The 17,041-nt window shown below is 56.1% G+C and overlaps 1 protein-coding gene across 1 annotated transcript in view; it reads right to left on the bottom strand.

Moving 5' to 3' along the window:
• P2RX1 (purinergic receptor P2X 1) overlaps positions 1–11,809 on the bottom strand; it is a 17,338-nt gene extending 5,529 nt beyond the window's left edge. The window contains exons 1-4 of the mRNA XM_031657219.1: positions 11,164–11,809; positions 10,891–11,059; positions 9,488–9,515; positions 1,848–1,928 (exon numbers count right to left, since the gene is read on the bottom strand). Of these exons, the coding sequence (XP_031513079.1) occupies positions 1,848–1,928; positions 9,488–9,515; positions 10,891–11,059; positions 11,164–11,302 (417 nt within the window). The 5' untranslated portion in view covers positions 11,303–11,809. The remainder of the gene's footprint in view (positions 1–1,847; positions 1,929–9,487; positions 9,516–10,890; positions 11,060–11,163) is intronic.
• Positions 11,810–17,041: the final 5,232 nt, after the last annotated feature.

The following is a 17,041-nucleotide window of genomic DNA, read 5'->3' on the forward strand; positions in this document are numbered from 1 at the left end:
GATTACAGGCTTGAGCCACCGCGCCCGGCTATTTTATTTATTTTTTTATTTTTATTTTTATTTTTATTTTTTTTTTGAGACGGAGTCTCGCTGTGTCTCCCAGGCTGGAGTGCGGTGGCGCCATCTCGGCTCACTGCAAGCTCCGCCTCCTGGGTTCACGCCATTCTCCCGCCTCAGCCTCCGAGTAGCTGGGACCACAGGCGCCCGCCACCACGCCCGGCTAATTTTTTGTATTTTTAGTAGAGACGGGGTTTCACCGTGTTAGCCAGGATGGTCTCGATCTCCTGACCTCGTGATCCGCCCGTCTCGGCCTCCCAAAGTGCTGGGATTACAGGCTTGAGCCACCGCGCCCGGCCCTATTTTATTTTTTTAAGACGGAGTCTCACTCTGTCACCCAGGCTGGAGTTCAATGGTGTGATCTCAGCTCACTGCAACCTCCCTCTCCCGGGTTCAAGCGATTCTCCTGTCTCAGCCTCCTGAGTAGCTGGGATTACAGGCATACGCCACCATACCCAGCTAATTTTTTGTATTTTGAGATGGGGTTTCACCATGTTGGCCAGGATAGTCTCGATCTCTTGACCTTGTGATCCGCCCGCCTCGGCCTCCCAAAGTGCTAGGATTACAGGCATGAGCCACCGCGCCCGGCCAACAATGGTATTTCTTGTAGTGATCAAATGAGTGAGTTCATACGTGTAGAAACACTCAGAATGGGAATGGCACAGAATAAATGCAGTATAGACATTAGTTGTTATTATGATCCAGCCATACTGGGACCCCCTGGGAGACAGCGGGGAAAACAGAGCAGGGAAGTGGTCCTCTCCAGGGCTTGCAGCGTCCAGCCCCTCAGTCGGGGCACTGTGGGAGTGGCTCAGTCGGGAGGTTTTCCAGCTTTCTTGGGAAATTCTGGCCTTGCCTTCCCAGCGTTGAGCAGTCCTGTTCCTTTGGGTTCTCCACTTTCAGTCTGGAAGTTTCCATGTGGCTAACCTTCCTCTTAGCCCCAGGAGTTGGGCAGATGACCAAGGCTTGCCAATCAATGTTCCATCCCCCTAGTAACACTGACGGGTCTAAGGACACGCACATGACCTGGGGAGTTTCAGCAACGAGGCCAGGACTTTTCTGGGAATTGCCAGGAAAGAAACATCCTGTCTACCGAGTGGCTAAGCAGGGTGGCTGCTAGACGAAAACTATGGTAGTCATCTTTGCCGCCTTCTGAAGAGAGCAATCCTGACAATGAAGCTCACCTAGAGGAAAGCCAGGCCAGGAGATAGAGGGGGGTAGAATCCTGACAAGGCTCTTTGAGCACCTGGATTCAGCCATACCTGAAGCACAGTTGAAAAATCTACCTCTGGACTTTTCAGTTATGTAAACCAATAAATGTCCTTCCTTTATTTAAACCCTTGGATTTGGTTTCTGTTGCTTGCAAATGGAATAGTCCTGGATAACACTCCTCTCCAGGCTGTGGCCCCTTCCTCGAGGAAAGACTCTTTGTGGAGATTCAGGGTAGAGTGTGTGTGTGTGTGTGTGTGTGCATGCACGCGTGTGTGTGTGTGTGCGTGTGTGTGTGTGTGTGTTGGGATATGGGGTGTGTGGCTGTATACCTCCAGGACAAATCTGTGAGTGCACCTGTGGCCAGATATGTCATCTCCCCCCACTCCTTACCCTACCCCAAGCTCACCTGTCCAAGGGGAGCTCAAAGTAATGGACTCTCTTCTCCTTCCCCCAGGGCTCAGGTCTCTGGTAACAGAACTCTCCAGGCCTCTTAGCCCCAGAGTCTCCTGTCTCCCCGCTGCAGGCCCCAGGGAGTCCACCCACCAATGTCCTTTTCTTTCTTCTCACGGTCCACCCACCTCTTCTCCAAGCCCCCTTTCACCTTGGAACTGGGGCCAAGCCACATGCTCCCGAAGCCTAAGCTTGGTCACTGCTGCCCCCTGCAGGTCCCAGAGAGCAACAGGTGAGGCATGACAAAGGTCCCTGATCCTCAGCGTCCTGAGTCTGTCCCGCTGTCTCCAGCCCCATCCGGGAGAGCGAGGGCATCGTCCATCCCCGCCCGCCCTCCTTGGGCCCCTTCCTCCAGGAAGGCCTCTGGTTCTGTGTCCAAGCCAGAAGGAGCTGGTGCAGGGGAGAGGGGGAGCTTCTCCATGTCCTGAACCCTTCTATGGGACAGGCCTCCCTCTTGGCACCCCCAGCCCCAACGGGTTAGCAACATTTCTATCTTTACCCAAGACCAACTTATAACAGAGAAGCTGAGGCCTGCAGGAGTGGCGGTCCCAAGTGTCCCCACACTTGAGGCACCCAGCCCAGGACTCATCCCACCTCCACTGAGCAGCACTGGCTTCGACGTGTCTCCCAGGAGGCAGAGCACAGAGGGCAGACAGAGCCACCTGGAGCCCACATGCCGGGACTGATGAACTCAGCGTGCGCCTGTGTCTGCCCTTGGGGCTGCCGGTCTTGAGAGTCGAAGGGAAAGGTCGGTCAAATCTGGCATTCATGACCTCAACTCTGGTGATAATAGAATGACTATGGGCCAGGCGCGGTGGCTCATGCCTGTAATCCCAGCACTTTGGGAGGCCAAGGTGGGTGGATCACCTGAGGTCAGGAGTTCAAGACCAGCCTGGCCAACACGATGAAACCCCGTCTCTACTAAAAATACAAAAATTAACTGGGCGTGGTGGCAGGCACCTGTAATCCCAGCTACTCGGGAGGCTGAGACAGAGACTCGCTTGAACCTGGGAGGCGGAGCTTGCAGTGAGCTGAGATCGCGCTCTGCACTCCAGCCTGGGCAACAAAGTGAGACTCTGTTGTCTCAAAACGACAAACAAACAAAAATAATAGAATGACTGTGGTGCCGAGCCCACTCCTCCAAAGCCATGCCTTGGTCGAGCTTTGTTGTCACCACCCTGGGAGGACAACCAAGAGGGCCTGATGTCAGACACAGGCATCTTCGGAAGCCTATCCCCTTCCAGAAATAACCCTCACCATGCTTTCTACCTTGTCATCAGCAAGGCTCTCCGATGGCCTTCTCGTGGAAGCGGCCACGTGTGGAGTGGCTGAGGGTCAGGTGCCAGCCCTGCTGCTTCCCAGCTGTGTGGCTTCAGGTTAGAGACTGCACCTCTCTGAGCCTCAGTTTTCTCAATAAAACAGAGGTGAGGCCACCTACCTCAAAGGCGCTGCTTACTCAATAAGTGCTTAGTGAAGCCCTAGCACATACACAGCCTGAGCTTCAGGAGACGGAATTGTCTAGGTAAGTGTTTGAGGGAAGCTTCTTTGAGTTCTTCTTTTTTTTTTTTTTTTTTATTGAGATGGAGTCTCAGTCTGTTACCCAGGCTGGAGTGCAGTGGCGCGATCTCGGCTCATTGCAGCCTCTGCCTCCTGGGTTCAGGCTGGTCTCAAACTCCTGACCTCAGGCGATCCACCCGCCTCGGCCTCCTAAAGTGCTGGGATTAAAGGCGTGAGCCACCGCGCCTGGCCTCTATGAGTTCTTCTGTTTAGTGGTTAGTACTTGGCATGGAAATAGATCTCGCAGGCTGGACACAGTGGCTCACGCCTGTAATCCCAGCACTTTGGGAGGCCAAGGTGGGTGGATGGCCTGAGGTCAGGAGTTGAAGACCAGCCTGGCCAACATGGTGAAACCCCGTCTCTACTAAAAATACAAAAATTAGCACTCAGTGGGCACATATAATGAAAACCTCCCATTTTCACTGTTCTCTGTTCCTCCCTCACACATTCCTCTTTCAATGTCAGTCCGCCCCCATTCCGAGTGAGCTGCCTCAGACATGCTGTGTCCCCAGAATTATATCTCCAGACTACACTCTCCCCTGAGATTCAATTCCACACATTCAGTCATTCAACAAACATGAGCCAGTAATTCTAGCACTTTGGGAGGCTGAGGCGGGAGGATCGCCTGAGGCCAAGAGTTAGAGACCAGCCTGGGCAACATAGCAACACCCTGTCTCTACTTAAAAACAAAAACAAACACATATTTATCCAGCCCCTATTAATGTGCCTAACACTGTTAAACAAAACAAACACGAAAGTGAACAAAACAAACAAAAATCTCACAGCCAAGGGTCTTACACAGATGCTCCTCGAATTACGATGGGGCTATAACCTGATACACTCATCCTGAGTCAAAAAGCCTCTTAATACCCCCAATAAACCCACCATAAAGTCAAAAAATCCTAAGTCAAACCACATTAAGTCCAGATGCTCCTCAACTTACAATGTGATGATGTCCTGATAAAGTATCTGTTTTTTTTTTTTGAGACAGAGTCTCACTCTATCTCCCAGGCTGAAGTGCAATGGCGTGATCTTGGCTCACTGCAGCCTCTACCTCTGGGATTCAAGCGATTCTCCTCCCTCAGCCTCCTGAGTAGCTGGGATAACAGGCGTACGCCACCACACCTGGCTAATTTTTGTATTTTTAGTAGAGACGGGGTTTCACCATGTTGGCCAGGCTGGTCTTGAACTCCTGACCTCAGGTGATCCACCCCCCTTGGCCTCCCAAAGTGCTGGGATTACAGGCGTGAGCCACTGTGTCTGGCCTGCAAGATCTATTTCCATGCCAAGTACTAACCACTAAACAGACAGAAATTCAACTGGATCAACCTGAACTGTCCATTTAGAACTTGTTCCCCTGTGTCCTCGTCATGGAGAATGGTTCTGTCCTCACCCTATCACCCAGGCTCAATACCTGGGCAGCACCCTCACAGCCACCCTCCCCATCATGCCCACATTGGTTGGGTCCCCTAGTCCTTCCTGTCCTCCCTCAGCTTTCATCTAAGGACCCAGAGTGCTGATTGTGGGAAGACTGAGACATTGGAGGAGCTGGGGCAGGTGCGGGGGGCAGCTCTGGCGTGGGTTGGGAGGACTGGCCAGGTGGCTGGTGGGACACAGGGTGTGGCCATGGGCCACAGGCAGGAGTTGACCAGAGGGGGCGTGTGCTGTCAGGGAGCAGCAGCCCTGGGGAGGGGCACGAGCAGACTCCAGGCTCAGAACTGGGGCCCACCCTGAGGCCCCCATGCAACCTGCAGACAAGTCGAGGAGCATCTGGGCAAGTTCCTTGAGTGCAGGATCTTGGTTTGTTTTGTTCACTTCTGTATTTTCAGTGCCTGGAACAGTGCTTGGCGCATAATAGGGGCTCGATAAACACCTGTGTGGTGAATGACTAACTGAATGTGGAACTGAATCTCAGGCCAACGATTTGTGTTTTTAATTTTTTTTTTTTTTGAGACGGAGCCTCGCTCTGCCGCCCAGGCTGAAGTACAGTGGCGCGATCTTGGCTCACTGCAAGCTCCGCCTCCCGGGTTCATGCCGTTCTCCTGCCTCAGCCTCCAGAGTAGCTGGGACTACAGGTGCCCGCCACCACACCCGGCTAATTTTTTGTATTTTTAGTAGAGACAGGATTTCACCATGTTAACCAGATGGTCTCAATCTCCGGACCTCATGATCCACCTGCCTCGGCCTCCCAAAGTGCTGGGATTAGAGGCATGAGCCACCATACCTGGCCAAATTATTTTATTTTTATTGTTATTTATTTATTTTTGAGACAGGGCATCACTCTGTCCTTCAGGCTGGAGTGCACTGGTGCAGTCACGGCTCACTGCAGCCTCAACTTTCCAGGCTCATGTGATCCTCCCATCTCAGCCTCCTGAGTAGCTGGGACTGACTACAGGCATGCACCACCACACCCAGCTAATTTTTTTTTTTTTTTTTTTTTTTCAGATACAGGGCCTCACTGTGTTGGCCAGGCTGGTCTTGGACCCCTGAGCTCAAGTGATCCGCTCACTTTGGTCTCCCAAAGTGCTGGGTTTTCAGGCATGCACCACTGCACCCGGCCTGTTTTTCTTTCTTTCTTTCTTTCTTTTTTTTTTTTTTTTGAATACGTCACCAATCTCTAAAAACCAAGAAGTTTCTTTCATGCATAAATCTCACTTCCCACTTCTCTTGAGATGTCAGAAGCTCTGGGCTGTGCTAGGTGTCACGTGCTACGGTGACGATGGGCAGAAGCTGAGCAGGGGCCGCCCCAGGCGTGAGGCCTGCCAGGGTGACAACATCTGTCACCTGTGTTCACTGCCTCTGCCTTGGGTACAGCCCCGTCCTCCCTTCCCATCCCTATGGCCTTTTCACAGCCGTCCTGCCTCTGGTCCTCACGCTCAACCCTGCCTGCCCCAGGCCCTCGCCTGCTAGACATCCTTCTTTGGCTCCCTTCTGCCTGCAGGAGAAATCCCTGCACCTCAGCCGGTGTTCAAAGACCTTCGCCATCGCCCCTGCTTGCCCTATCACATCCTCTCCCTTGAGCTCCTTCTATGCCCCCTTCAGCCTAGTCCCAGTGACTGTCTATTCTTCACTGGCCCCAGGACCTTGGTTCACACTCTGCTTCCTGACAGGAGAACCTGGAAGTGGTGGACACACAACCAGGCTCCTCCAATCAGGGCATTCCGTTTCCTTGACCACAATGATTGATTGGTTCTGGGGTGGGCACAGGACCCGACCCTGTCCGCTAAGAGTTGAGCCTGAGACTTTTGCTGGAGCTCTGGAGAAGGAGCAGCTCTTGTGCCTCAGGAGTGGCTAAGCTGGTGAGATGTCAGCTTGGAGCTGCTGGTCACCATGTCACCACCATGAAGACAGAGAACCTGCCTGAGAATGACGCTTCCACAGAAGAAAGAAGAGCCAGAAAAGGGAGACAGGTCCTGGACAGTTTCTTTTGAGAACCAAGACTGGACCCGTGAGAATTCCTCATCCCCTCTCCCCTCTAAACCTTACTCCTCTCATGTCTTCATCCTGGAGGATCCAGCCAGGCCTGAAGCCCACACTGATTTTCCAGTTACCTAAACTACCCGATACTCCCACCCTTTCTTTTATTTATGTATTCATTTATTTGTTTATTTATTTATTTTGAGATGGAATCTCACTCTGTTGCCCGGGCCGGCCTGCAGTGGCGCAATCTCGGCTCACTGCAACCTCCACCTCCCGGGTTCAATCAATTCTTCTGCTTCAGCCTCCCAAGTAGCTGAGATTACAGATGTCCGCCACCACACCCAGCTAATTTTTGTATTTTTAGTAGAGACAGGTTTTCACCATGTTGGCCAGGCTGGTCTCGAACTCCTGACCTCAAGTGATCCACCACCTTGGCCTCCCAGACTGCTGAGGTTACAGGTGTGAGCCAACGCACCCGGCCCACCCTTCCTTTTAAATCCGGTTTGATTGGGCTTTTCGGGAACCAAAGGAGTCAAGCTAATTCACCCTCAGTTCCTCCCTCTCCCTCTCTCCATTCCATGTCCCACCTCTGTTCCCTGGCACGGCACCAAGCATGGAGAAGATGCTGAAGAAACGGTCCCTGGATATGTTCCTCCCAGCAATAACTTCTATCCGTCCTTCTCCCTGATTGGTGCACTCTGATCTCCACTTGGAGATCTCAGAACATGTGATTTCAAGAGGTTTGTGTGGAGGCGCAGGGGATGAGTGAGGACTTAGTTGAGAAGAGACCCAGAGGGACTGGAGAGAATGTTGAGAGCAGCCCAGCTCAGCCCACAGCCCCCAGGCCTTTGCTTATGGCTGGTTCCATCAGTGTGACACCTCCTCCAGGAAGGCCTCCTAGGCTTCCTCCCCGAGCAACATTCACAAATCCTTGGGGAAGCTCCTCTATGCTGCAGCAAAACTAGCCCTCTCCTTTCCTTGTCCCAGTGTGCCCCTAGCATGGCCTGCTGGGCCACAGATAACAGCCCATTGCCTGTACACTGCCAGAGACAGAGAGCTCATCACCTCTTTGGGGAGAGCTCTGAGACCATCTTTTTATTTATTTTATCTTATTTATTTATTTATTATTATTATTATTTTTATTTTTTTTTTTGAGACGGAGTCTCCCTCTGTAGCCCAGGCTGGAGTGCAGTGGCACGATCTCCACTCACTGCAAGCTCCGCCTCCCAGGTTCACACCATTCTCCTGCCTCAGCCTCCCGAGTAGCTGGGACTACAGGCGCCCGCCATCACGCCCGGCTAATTTTTGTATTTCTTAATAGAGACGGGGTTTCACTGTGTTAGCCAGGATGGTCTCGATCTCCTGACCTCGTGATCCGTCCGCCTCGGCCTCCCAAAGTGCTGGGATTACAGGCGTGAGCCACTGCGCCCGGCCTATTTATTATTTTTGAGACGGAGTCTCGCTCTGTCGCCCAGGCTGTAGTGCAATGGGGTGATCTCAGCTCCACTCCGCCTCCCGGGTTCAAGCGATTCTCCTGCCTCTGCCTCCCGAGTAGCTGGGATTACAGGCGCCCACTACCACGCCTGGCTAATTTTGTATTTTTTAGTAGAGATGGGGTTTCTGCATGTTGGTAAGGCTGGTCTCGAACTCCCGACCTCAGGGGATCTGCCCCCCTCGGCTTCCCAAAGTGCTGGGATTACAGGCATGAGCCACCGCGCCCGGCCTTAACTGAGACCATCTTAACTGGATCTGAAAGAGGGTCAGCTCAGCTCAGCCTTCTGGTCTTAGGCCCACTCACTGCCTGCACTTGCCCGGGATCTCCTGGAGGAGCACGACTAGCAGAGACCACAGCCTCAGTTTTCCGCCTCAGAGTCTATGTTCTCAGCATCTCAGCCTCTCTGTTCAGCCTCAGTAACTCTGTCCATCTCTGAGTCTCGGAACCTCCCTCCCTTCGTCTGAGTTGTGCTCCAGCGTTTGTCCCTGTGTCCAGGTCTGTCTCTGTGTCCCCCCATCCCCCACCCAGGCTTTGCCCCGTGTCCGGGACGCAGGGGCCTGGCTGGTCTCTCATGCTCCTTTCCATCCCCCAGCAGTGCCTACAGGATCACACATGAAAGCAAAGCCCTCCCCAGGAAACAGCAAAGTGCTGAGGGGAGTGCACTTTAGGGGGGTCCCCTGCAATCCGTGCCCCATGGGCCGGTTAGGAAGCTGAGCCCGGAGATGCCAAGGCCAAGTCCAGGCTGGCACTGTGGGCAAACTTGGGTTTGCCGCTGTGGGTTCCTGGCTGAGGTCAGTGCAGTACTGGGCAGTGGCCAGACGAGGGCACAAGAGATAGCAGGTGCCACAGCCGGAGCAGGAGCTGGGAGCCTGAGCCTGCAGCCCTCGGGGTTGCTAGTGATGAGGGACCCTGCCTTCCTTCCATCCTCTGCTGTGTGACGTGGGCAGGCCAGTGCCCTCTCTCTGAGGATGTTTCCTTTCCAGAATATCAAGGCTGACTTTGGAGTCATGCAGGGGGGTTCCAGTCCTGGTTAGCCTCTTACTAAGCTGTGAGATCCTGGCTAAATCCCTGTGGCCCTGAGGCCCACAGACACCGAGAAGGGCCACATCCATTTGGAACCTGATTAGACGGTCTTGGGAGGGAAGACGGGCAGGAGGGCGGTAGTGAGGTCCCCGTCACTGGAGGTATAGGTTCCCAGCTGGGCAGCAGCTTGGGGCATAGGCTGGGAATGGGAGGGTCCCTCCTACGCGGACAGCCTGTGACCCACACACAGGAGGGACCTGGTGCCCCTCACACCTGCAGATCTGACAGCAGGACTAGGGAGCTGCAGGGACAGAGGGAGGACCATCTTCCCCCAGCGTCTTCCAGCTAGGGTAGGCTGGGCCTGAGCAGACAGCCTCTGTCTTCCGGGGAAGGTCAGGAGTGACGCTAATGGTGGACTTCTGGCCCGTCCTGTGCCTGGCATCCCATCATCAGTGCCCGGTAGAAAGGATCCCAGCCCCCTGTGATGGTGAGGAAGGAGAAGGCACAGCAGAGACCTGGGGGTCAGGGGGGCTCGGCTCCAACCCCGGGTTTGCTGCTGACTTGCTGTGGACCTGGAAACTCCACTGCCCCCTCTGGGCCTGTTTCCCTCCCAAGCTCGAACACCATCGCAGATGTCAGATTAGTCTCTGAACAAGAGAGAGGAGAGGCCAAGGCTGGGGCCTGGCCCTGGGTCCACCTGGACAGCTCTCAGGTTTTGGGGACTAGTGGGACAGAGGGAGGGCTCTTTTGGATGCCAGAAGTTTCAGGGGGACTAGGACTCCGTGGTCCTTGTGTGGGCCCTGGGTCTGCCTGCCCTGGACTCCATTGAGCAGTTCTGGTTTGGAACCACAGTAAAAATGGGGAGGGCAGAGCCCTCAGAATCACACGGCAAAGGTAGGCAAAGGCTACTGGGCACCCCCAGACCCCCAGCAGGGCTGAGCCCCCTCTAGGAGCCCTCTGCACAGTCACTACGAGTGGACAAGATGCACCACACACAGGGGACACACATCAGCCACCCAGACACTTGGCCACAGGGCAGACATGGGCACAGCCATGTGCACACACAAGGGTACCCACATGTGAGCACCCAGCCCCAGGGACACACACCCAGACACACATGGGCACAGAGCTGCATACGCACACTCACAAGTGTGCCCGCCTCTGCCAGGCCTGCCTTGGCTCCCGAGACAACCAGACCACAGGAGCGTCCCATGCTGCCCCTGATTCTGCACTCCCGGCCCGGCGGGACAGGTCCAGAGATGCCCGGAAAGGAACTATCATCCCTGGGACCAGAACCCATCTCTGTCCTCTGCCTGACACGCCAACATTAAGGCGCCAGGTATTCAGAATGTGAGGGTTTCTCTGCTCCAAGGGCCTCAAACATCCTTGGATGTCCCTCGCTTAGGCAGGGAAGGTGGCAGCAGAGTCTGTCTCTCTCTGAGCTGTCATATGGGGTGACAGGTATGGGATGTGGCCTCTGTGTCAGTGGCAGCCTGGTGTGGCCTCTGTGTGGATGTGGCCTCTGTGTGGATGTGGCCTCTGTGTCGGTGGCAGCCTGGTGTGGCCTCTGTGTGGATGTGGCCTCTGTGTCGGTGGCAGCCCGGTTTGGCAGGCGGTCAGAGGTCGAGGACTCAGTGGCTGTGGTTGGTGGGGCCCTGGCCCTGAACACCACTAACCACTCAAAGGAACCGTAACACGGAGCTGGCTCCTCGGAACCCAGAGACTCTGCCCCCTGTCCACCGAAGGCCCAGGGGCAGGGCTTCCCCGCCGGCCTCGTCCCCATCTCCACGGTGAGTTGGCAGGATTTTCCATTCCCGCACAGTGGTTTGCCAGGAAGGCCTTCCACTGGATGGAGAGGAAGAGGGGCACGCAAGAGATCTCAGAGTCTGGAGGACAGGCCGGGGGTAGGGGCTGGTGCAGGCAGGCAGGCAGCGGGAGGGCCCGGACTCACCCGATGACGTAGACCAGGACCACCAGCTGGATCAGTCGGAAGATAACGCCCACCTTCTTATTGCGTACCAGCACCATGCGGGGGGTGTCATACTCGAAGAGGAAGGCGGCCAGCTCCTCCTGGAACCGCCGTGCCATGGTGGGCCGGCTGGGGCTCAGAACCGAGCGCCCTGCACGGCCGCTGCTCTCAGGGTGAGCCGGGTGCCACCACCCACATTGATGACAGAGCTTCTGGGGGCTTCCTGGCCCCTTGGGAAGAGCGGGACAGTGCAGATGGGGCCAGAGGACAGCAGCCAGAGGTCAGCTGGAGGCACTTGGGTTGGAGAGAGAATCCCTGGGCGGTCAGAGCAGCTCTTGGCCCCTGGAAGGCAATAGACTGCAGACCAGCCTCGCCCATGGACAAATAAATTCCCAAAGATAGACGGGGCGGGGCTGGTGGGGCCACCCAGGCCCAGCCCCACTGCCCCTCCTGGCTCTGCGCGGGCCCTGTTGGGCCTCCGGAAACAGGAGTTATTGGCAGGAAACCACAGGCCACCCGTCACAGGGGCAAAGATAAAGCTCTCAGCCGACTCCTCAAGTTATCTTCCCCCCAAAACCTGGCAAGATGGAGCTCTGGCCAGGGCCTGGGGGAAGCTGGAGTGTCCTCAGGTTCAGAGCCTGCCCCCAACTCCCCTCCACTGCCAAAATCAGACATCCATCCCCAGACCCCATCTCCATCCACCACCCTCCACCCTCCCCCGCCAGGGTTGGCTGCTCCGTCCCCGGGGGCCTGCAGCAAGCAGGGCAGAGAGGAAGGAGGCTCTGAGTTCCAGCCTGGCCTGTGCCCGGTCAACCTCAGTGCTGAGCTGGCGTCTCCATGCCCCACCTCTCCTCTCCCACCATCTGTCCTGCCAGGGCCACCATCAGAGGGAGAGAGGTAGCAGGTGCCCAGATAAGGCAAGCACCACGTCAGTCACTCGGTGCCATCGGGGGCCCAAGACCAGCGGAGAGAGCCTGACCTTGGAGATCCCTGGCTCTGCCACTTCTTGGCTGTGGGGGTGGGTGTCACCTCGCCTCTCCGAGTCTCTGCCTCCTCGTCTGTACATTGGGGTGAACTGGGGTAATGAGGACAATTCCTTCTAGGTCGAGGCTCACAGGGAATGGGTCTCAGCAACATGGGACAGAGAACTGGAGGCCACCATCGAGTGTGGGGCACAGCACCTCTGCTGTCCCTCCCTTCCCTTCCCAACCCCAGCTCGGCCCTGAACACAAGGGTTTGGGGTGGGCAGAGGGGCCCAGAGCTGGAGGCTTCCCCAGCCCCTCCCCTCGTTTTGAAGGTGAGGAGACCAAGCTCAGAGAAGAGAAATGAGTTGCCCAGGCTCACCCGGGGTGGTACTGGAGGTTCAAGCTGGAAGCAGGGGCCTCCCTGGCCAGCCCCCGCGCCCCCATCTTCCGAGCCGCCCCACCCTTAAGGCTGATAAGGCGTCTTCTTCCTGGTGAGCCATGAGCTGGAAGTGCTCCGGGCAGGGAGCCAGGCCTGGGGCTGGGCATCCCGGCAGCCTGTCTGAATGGGGGTCACCCACAGAGGGCTGCCGTGGCCCCTTCCGGCACCCAGGTCAGTCTCTGCTTGTCGAGCAGATCAGCCCCACCCCTCGCGGAGTTTCTGCCGATCCAGTGGGTGTCACGGGCTTCTCTAAAGAAAATCCAGAGATGTTGGGAGTCAGAGCTGTGGTGGCCATGGCTCTCCTTGGCCTGATCCTGACCCCAGACAGTTTCTTTCCCGGCTGCCCCTGTGGCCATTGGAATGGGAGGCACCAGGACACAGCTGCTTGTGCTGGGGAGTGGGGTGGATGCTGAGACTGTGTGGGCCATTCTGGGTCCCTTTTCAGCCACCCTTCTCCCTGACATGCACACCACATTCTGGAGAGTGGTGGGGGTAGGAGGGAAAGGTGGGAGGAAGGGAGGGAGGGAGGGAGACACAGAGGGAGGGAAGGAGGGAGAAGGAGGGGAAGGGAAGGGAGGGAAGGGAAGAGAGGGAGGGAGGGAAGGGAAGAAAGAGAGGGAAGAGGGGAGGGGGGGAGGGGGGAAGGAAGGAAGGGAGGAAAGGAGGGAAGGAGGGAGGAAGGGAGGAGAAAGGAAGGGACGGGAAGGAAGGGAAGGAGGGAGGGAAGGAAGAAAGGAAGGAAGGAGGGAGGGAGGGAAGAAAGGAGGGAGGGACGAAGGAAGGAAGAAAGTAAGGAGGGAGGGAAGGAGGGAGGAAAGAAGGAGGGAAGGAAGGAAAAAAGGAGGGAGGGAGGAAGGGAGGAAGGAAGAGGGAGGGAGGGAGGGGAGAGGGAGAGAGGAAGGGAGGGAAGGAAGGAAGGTCAGGAAGTTCTTCAATCTATGTCTGTTCCTCTCACACCACCACCATGTCTTCCTCCTCCTCCTCCGCCTCCTCCTTCTCCAAGGAGCCACACTTGCTGACAGAGAGACTGACGGATGGACCGACAGACTTGCTCGGACAGACGGATGGGCCGACAGACTTGCTCGGACAGACGGATGGACTGACAGACTTGCTTGGAGCACACACACGTGCTTCCGTGACAGCCTGGGCCCTGGCCCTGGCCCTGAGAAAGCGGACTGGCCTGGAGCACCGTCTCATTTGGGGATCTTATCATATCCAAAGTGCACCCCAGGGACCTACATTTATTTTCCTGCTGCTGATAACTCCACAGGAGCAAGACAGCCAGCTGCCAGGGTCAACGTCTCTTTCCCTGGCTCTAAAATGCATCTTTCTGATCCAAGGCCTGTGATTTCTCACCCTCGGGCCCTGCCCCAGCGACCTCAGGGACAGACACCTGCCTTTGTTCTGGGCGTTTGGGGCTGAGGTGGGCAGGGCAGAGGCCAGAGCTCCACACTCTGGAGTCCAGCAGGGTTCTCCTCACAACAGCCCCATGAGGCAGGTCCTGGAGCCCGCATTTCACAGATCAGGAGACTGAGGCTGCGGGGGTTGAGTCCCTGGCCCATGGTCACACAGTAAGTAGTTCCCTTGTCTGCTGGTGGCTGGGAAGGAGGCTCCCCAAAGTCTGAGGGCTTGGCCCCGGGCCCGCTCCAAGCCTCCAGCACTTGAGAGCCGCCAGTCCTGCCTTATAAGCCCAAAGACCGGGTGGCCGGCTCGGGTATTGGGCCGGGCCTTGTAGGGAGACAGCCGTGCTGCCAAGCACTCGGCCCCAGGACAGCCTCCCCGTCCTGGCTAAATTTAGCGGCTCTGTGCAGTGTGGAGGCTGGAGGCTGGCTGGAGCCCTCAAGGGAGCAGACACGGGTTCCAACAGGTCTCCTTAGTCACTCAGGGGCCTGAGGATGCCAGGACCATACCCCAGTCCAACCCTGACACCATCTGGGCCAGAGATTCCTCTGATGCCACACAGCCCCCTAGACCCTGACTGGAGAAGAGCCCTGGACCAGCCTGGCAGAGGCTGTCAAGGGGAGGTTGGGGGAGGACCGACAGCTATGGGGAGGCCTGGGGAGTACAGCGCGGGCCCCCAGGTTTGGTATCTCCCATTGCCTGTACCTGGGCTGCTTCTCAGGCCTCTTCTATCCCCCAACTCTGGGTGTGACCTGGCTGAAGCCCCCCTCCCGTGTGTTTAAAGTGTCCCACCCTCCTGGTCCTCCGCCATCCCTCTGGGCCATTTCCCTTCATCCTTGGCCTCTCTGTGCCCTGGATTAAGAGAACTCCTGGGAGGCCAGGGCTGGTGGCTCATGTCTGTAATCTTGGCATCTTGGGAGGCTGAGGCAGGAGGATTGCTTGAGCTCAGGAGTTCGAGACTAGCCTGGGCAACATAGTGAAATCCCGTCTCTATAAAATATACAGAAAAAAAAATATACAGAAAAAAAAATGGTGCATGCGTATAGCCCCTAGCTGCTTGGGAGGCCGAGGCGAGCAGACCACCTGAGGTCAGGAGTTCAAGACTGGACTGGCCAACATGATGAAACCCCATCTCTACTACAAAGACAAAAATTGGCTGGGAGTGTTGGCAGGAGCCTGTAATCCCAGCTACTTGGGAGGCTGAGGCAGGAGAATTGCTTGAACCTGGGACAGGGAGATTGCAGTGAGCTGAGATTGAGCCACTGCACTCCAGCCTGGGGGATAAAGTAAAACTCAGTCTGAAGAAACAAAACAAGGCCGGGCGCGGTGGCTCACGCCTGTAATCCCAGCACTTTGGGAGGCCGAGGCGGGCGGATCACAAGGTCAGGAGATCGAGACCACAGTGAAACCCCGTCTCTACTAAAAATACAAAAAATTAGCCGGGCGCGGTGGTGGGCGCCTGTAGTCCCAGCTACTCAGGAGGCTGAGGCAGGAGAATGGCGTGAACCCGGGAGGCGGAGCTTGCAGTGAGCCGAGATCGCGCCACTGCACTCCAGCCTGGGCGACAGTGCGAGACTCCGTCTCAAAAAAAAAAAAAAAAAAAAAAGAAACAAAACAAAACAAAACAGAAAAAAAATAAGCTGGGCATGGTGGTGTATGTCCATAGTCCCCACTACTTGAGAGGCTGAGATGGGAGGATCTCCTGAGCCTGGGAGGTGGAGGCTACAGCAAGCCGTGATCATGCTACTGTACTCCAGCCTGGGTGACACAGCGAGAGCCTGTCTCAAAATAAATACATTAACTAAATAAAAATAAAGAGGACTCCTGTGGGCTGCATGGTGGCCGCATCTACCTCCTCTCTGGCACTTCTTTCTTTTTTTTTTTTCCTTTTTTTTTTGAGATGGAATCTCAGTCTGTCACCCAGGCTGGAGTGTGGTGGCGCGATCTCAGCTCACTGCAACCTCCGCCTCCTGGGTTCAAGTGATTCTCCTGCCTCAGCCCTCCAAGTCGCTGGGATTACAGACACCCATAACCACACCTGGCTAATTTTTGTATTTTTAGTAGAGATCGGGTTTCACCACGTTGGCCAGGCTGGTCTCGAACTCCTGACCTTGCGATCTGCCCGCCTCGGCCTCCCAAAGTGCTGGGATTACAGGCGTGAGCCACAATGCTCGGCCTTTTTTTTTTTTTCTTCAAATCCAGCTGTCTTGGGGTGTAATTCACATGCAATAAAATGCACCCATGTTAGGCACACGGTTTAATGAGTTCTGACAAATGCACCAGCCCCCTCCAAATCCATCAGCCTAGAACGCCCCCGCCTCCCGTTTGTGGTCCATCTTTCCCCAGCACCCCCAGGCCCAGGCAGTCACTGACCCGCTTTGTCACTGCAGATTTGTGCAGCCTCGTCCAGAGCGTTAGGCAGGTAGAATCAGGCAGGAGGAGCTCCTTTGTGTCTGGCCGCCTTTGCTCAGCCCAGCGGTTTAGGCTTCACGTGGCGGTTGCGTGCATCGATGGTTGGTTCCTCTCGGTTGCCTGGACATACTGCAGCTTGCTTATCCTTCATCAGTTCATGGACATCTGGGGCCTATGCTGGGTAAAGCCACTGTGGACACTCGGGGGCCTTTGTGCGCATGTCCAGCTTCCCTTCTCTCTGCTCTGATTTTGTGCCTCCATTTCTCCTAACGCAGCCCCACCGGGGGCCCTCCCACCGCTGTGAGGACTGGAGAGTGGGGTCTGGGGAGCACAGAGTCCTGGTCTCTGGAGGGGCAGGGTCCCCAGGAGGATTTTGGTAGTTGCCAGTTAGAAGCGTGCCAGGGCTTGCCCCGGAATTCCCTCCTGGGTGAGCAGCTGTGAGGTAAGGAGACCTCTGTTTACCTTGGCTGCCCCATCCTGGCCTGTGGGCTCCATGCTGTGGGCTGGACAGAGTTGGACTCAGGCCGGCCTGGGTAGGGGTGGAGGCAGCGTGGCTGGGAAGCCTGGAGCTGACCGCCTCGTCCACAGGACCCCCAGTCCATCTGAGCCTCACACCCTGCCTGGCCACCATGATGCAAGCT

Source organism: Papio anubis, chromosome 17 (assembly GCF_008728515.1).
Source record: "Papio anubis isolate 15944 chromosome 17, Panubis1.0, whole genome shotgun sequence".
Classification (NCBI taxonomy): Eukaryota; Metazoa; Chordata; class Mammalia; order Primates; family Cercopithecidae; genus Papio; species Papio anubis.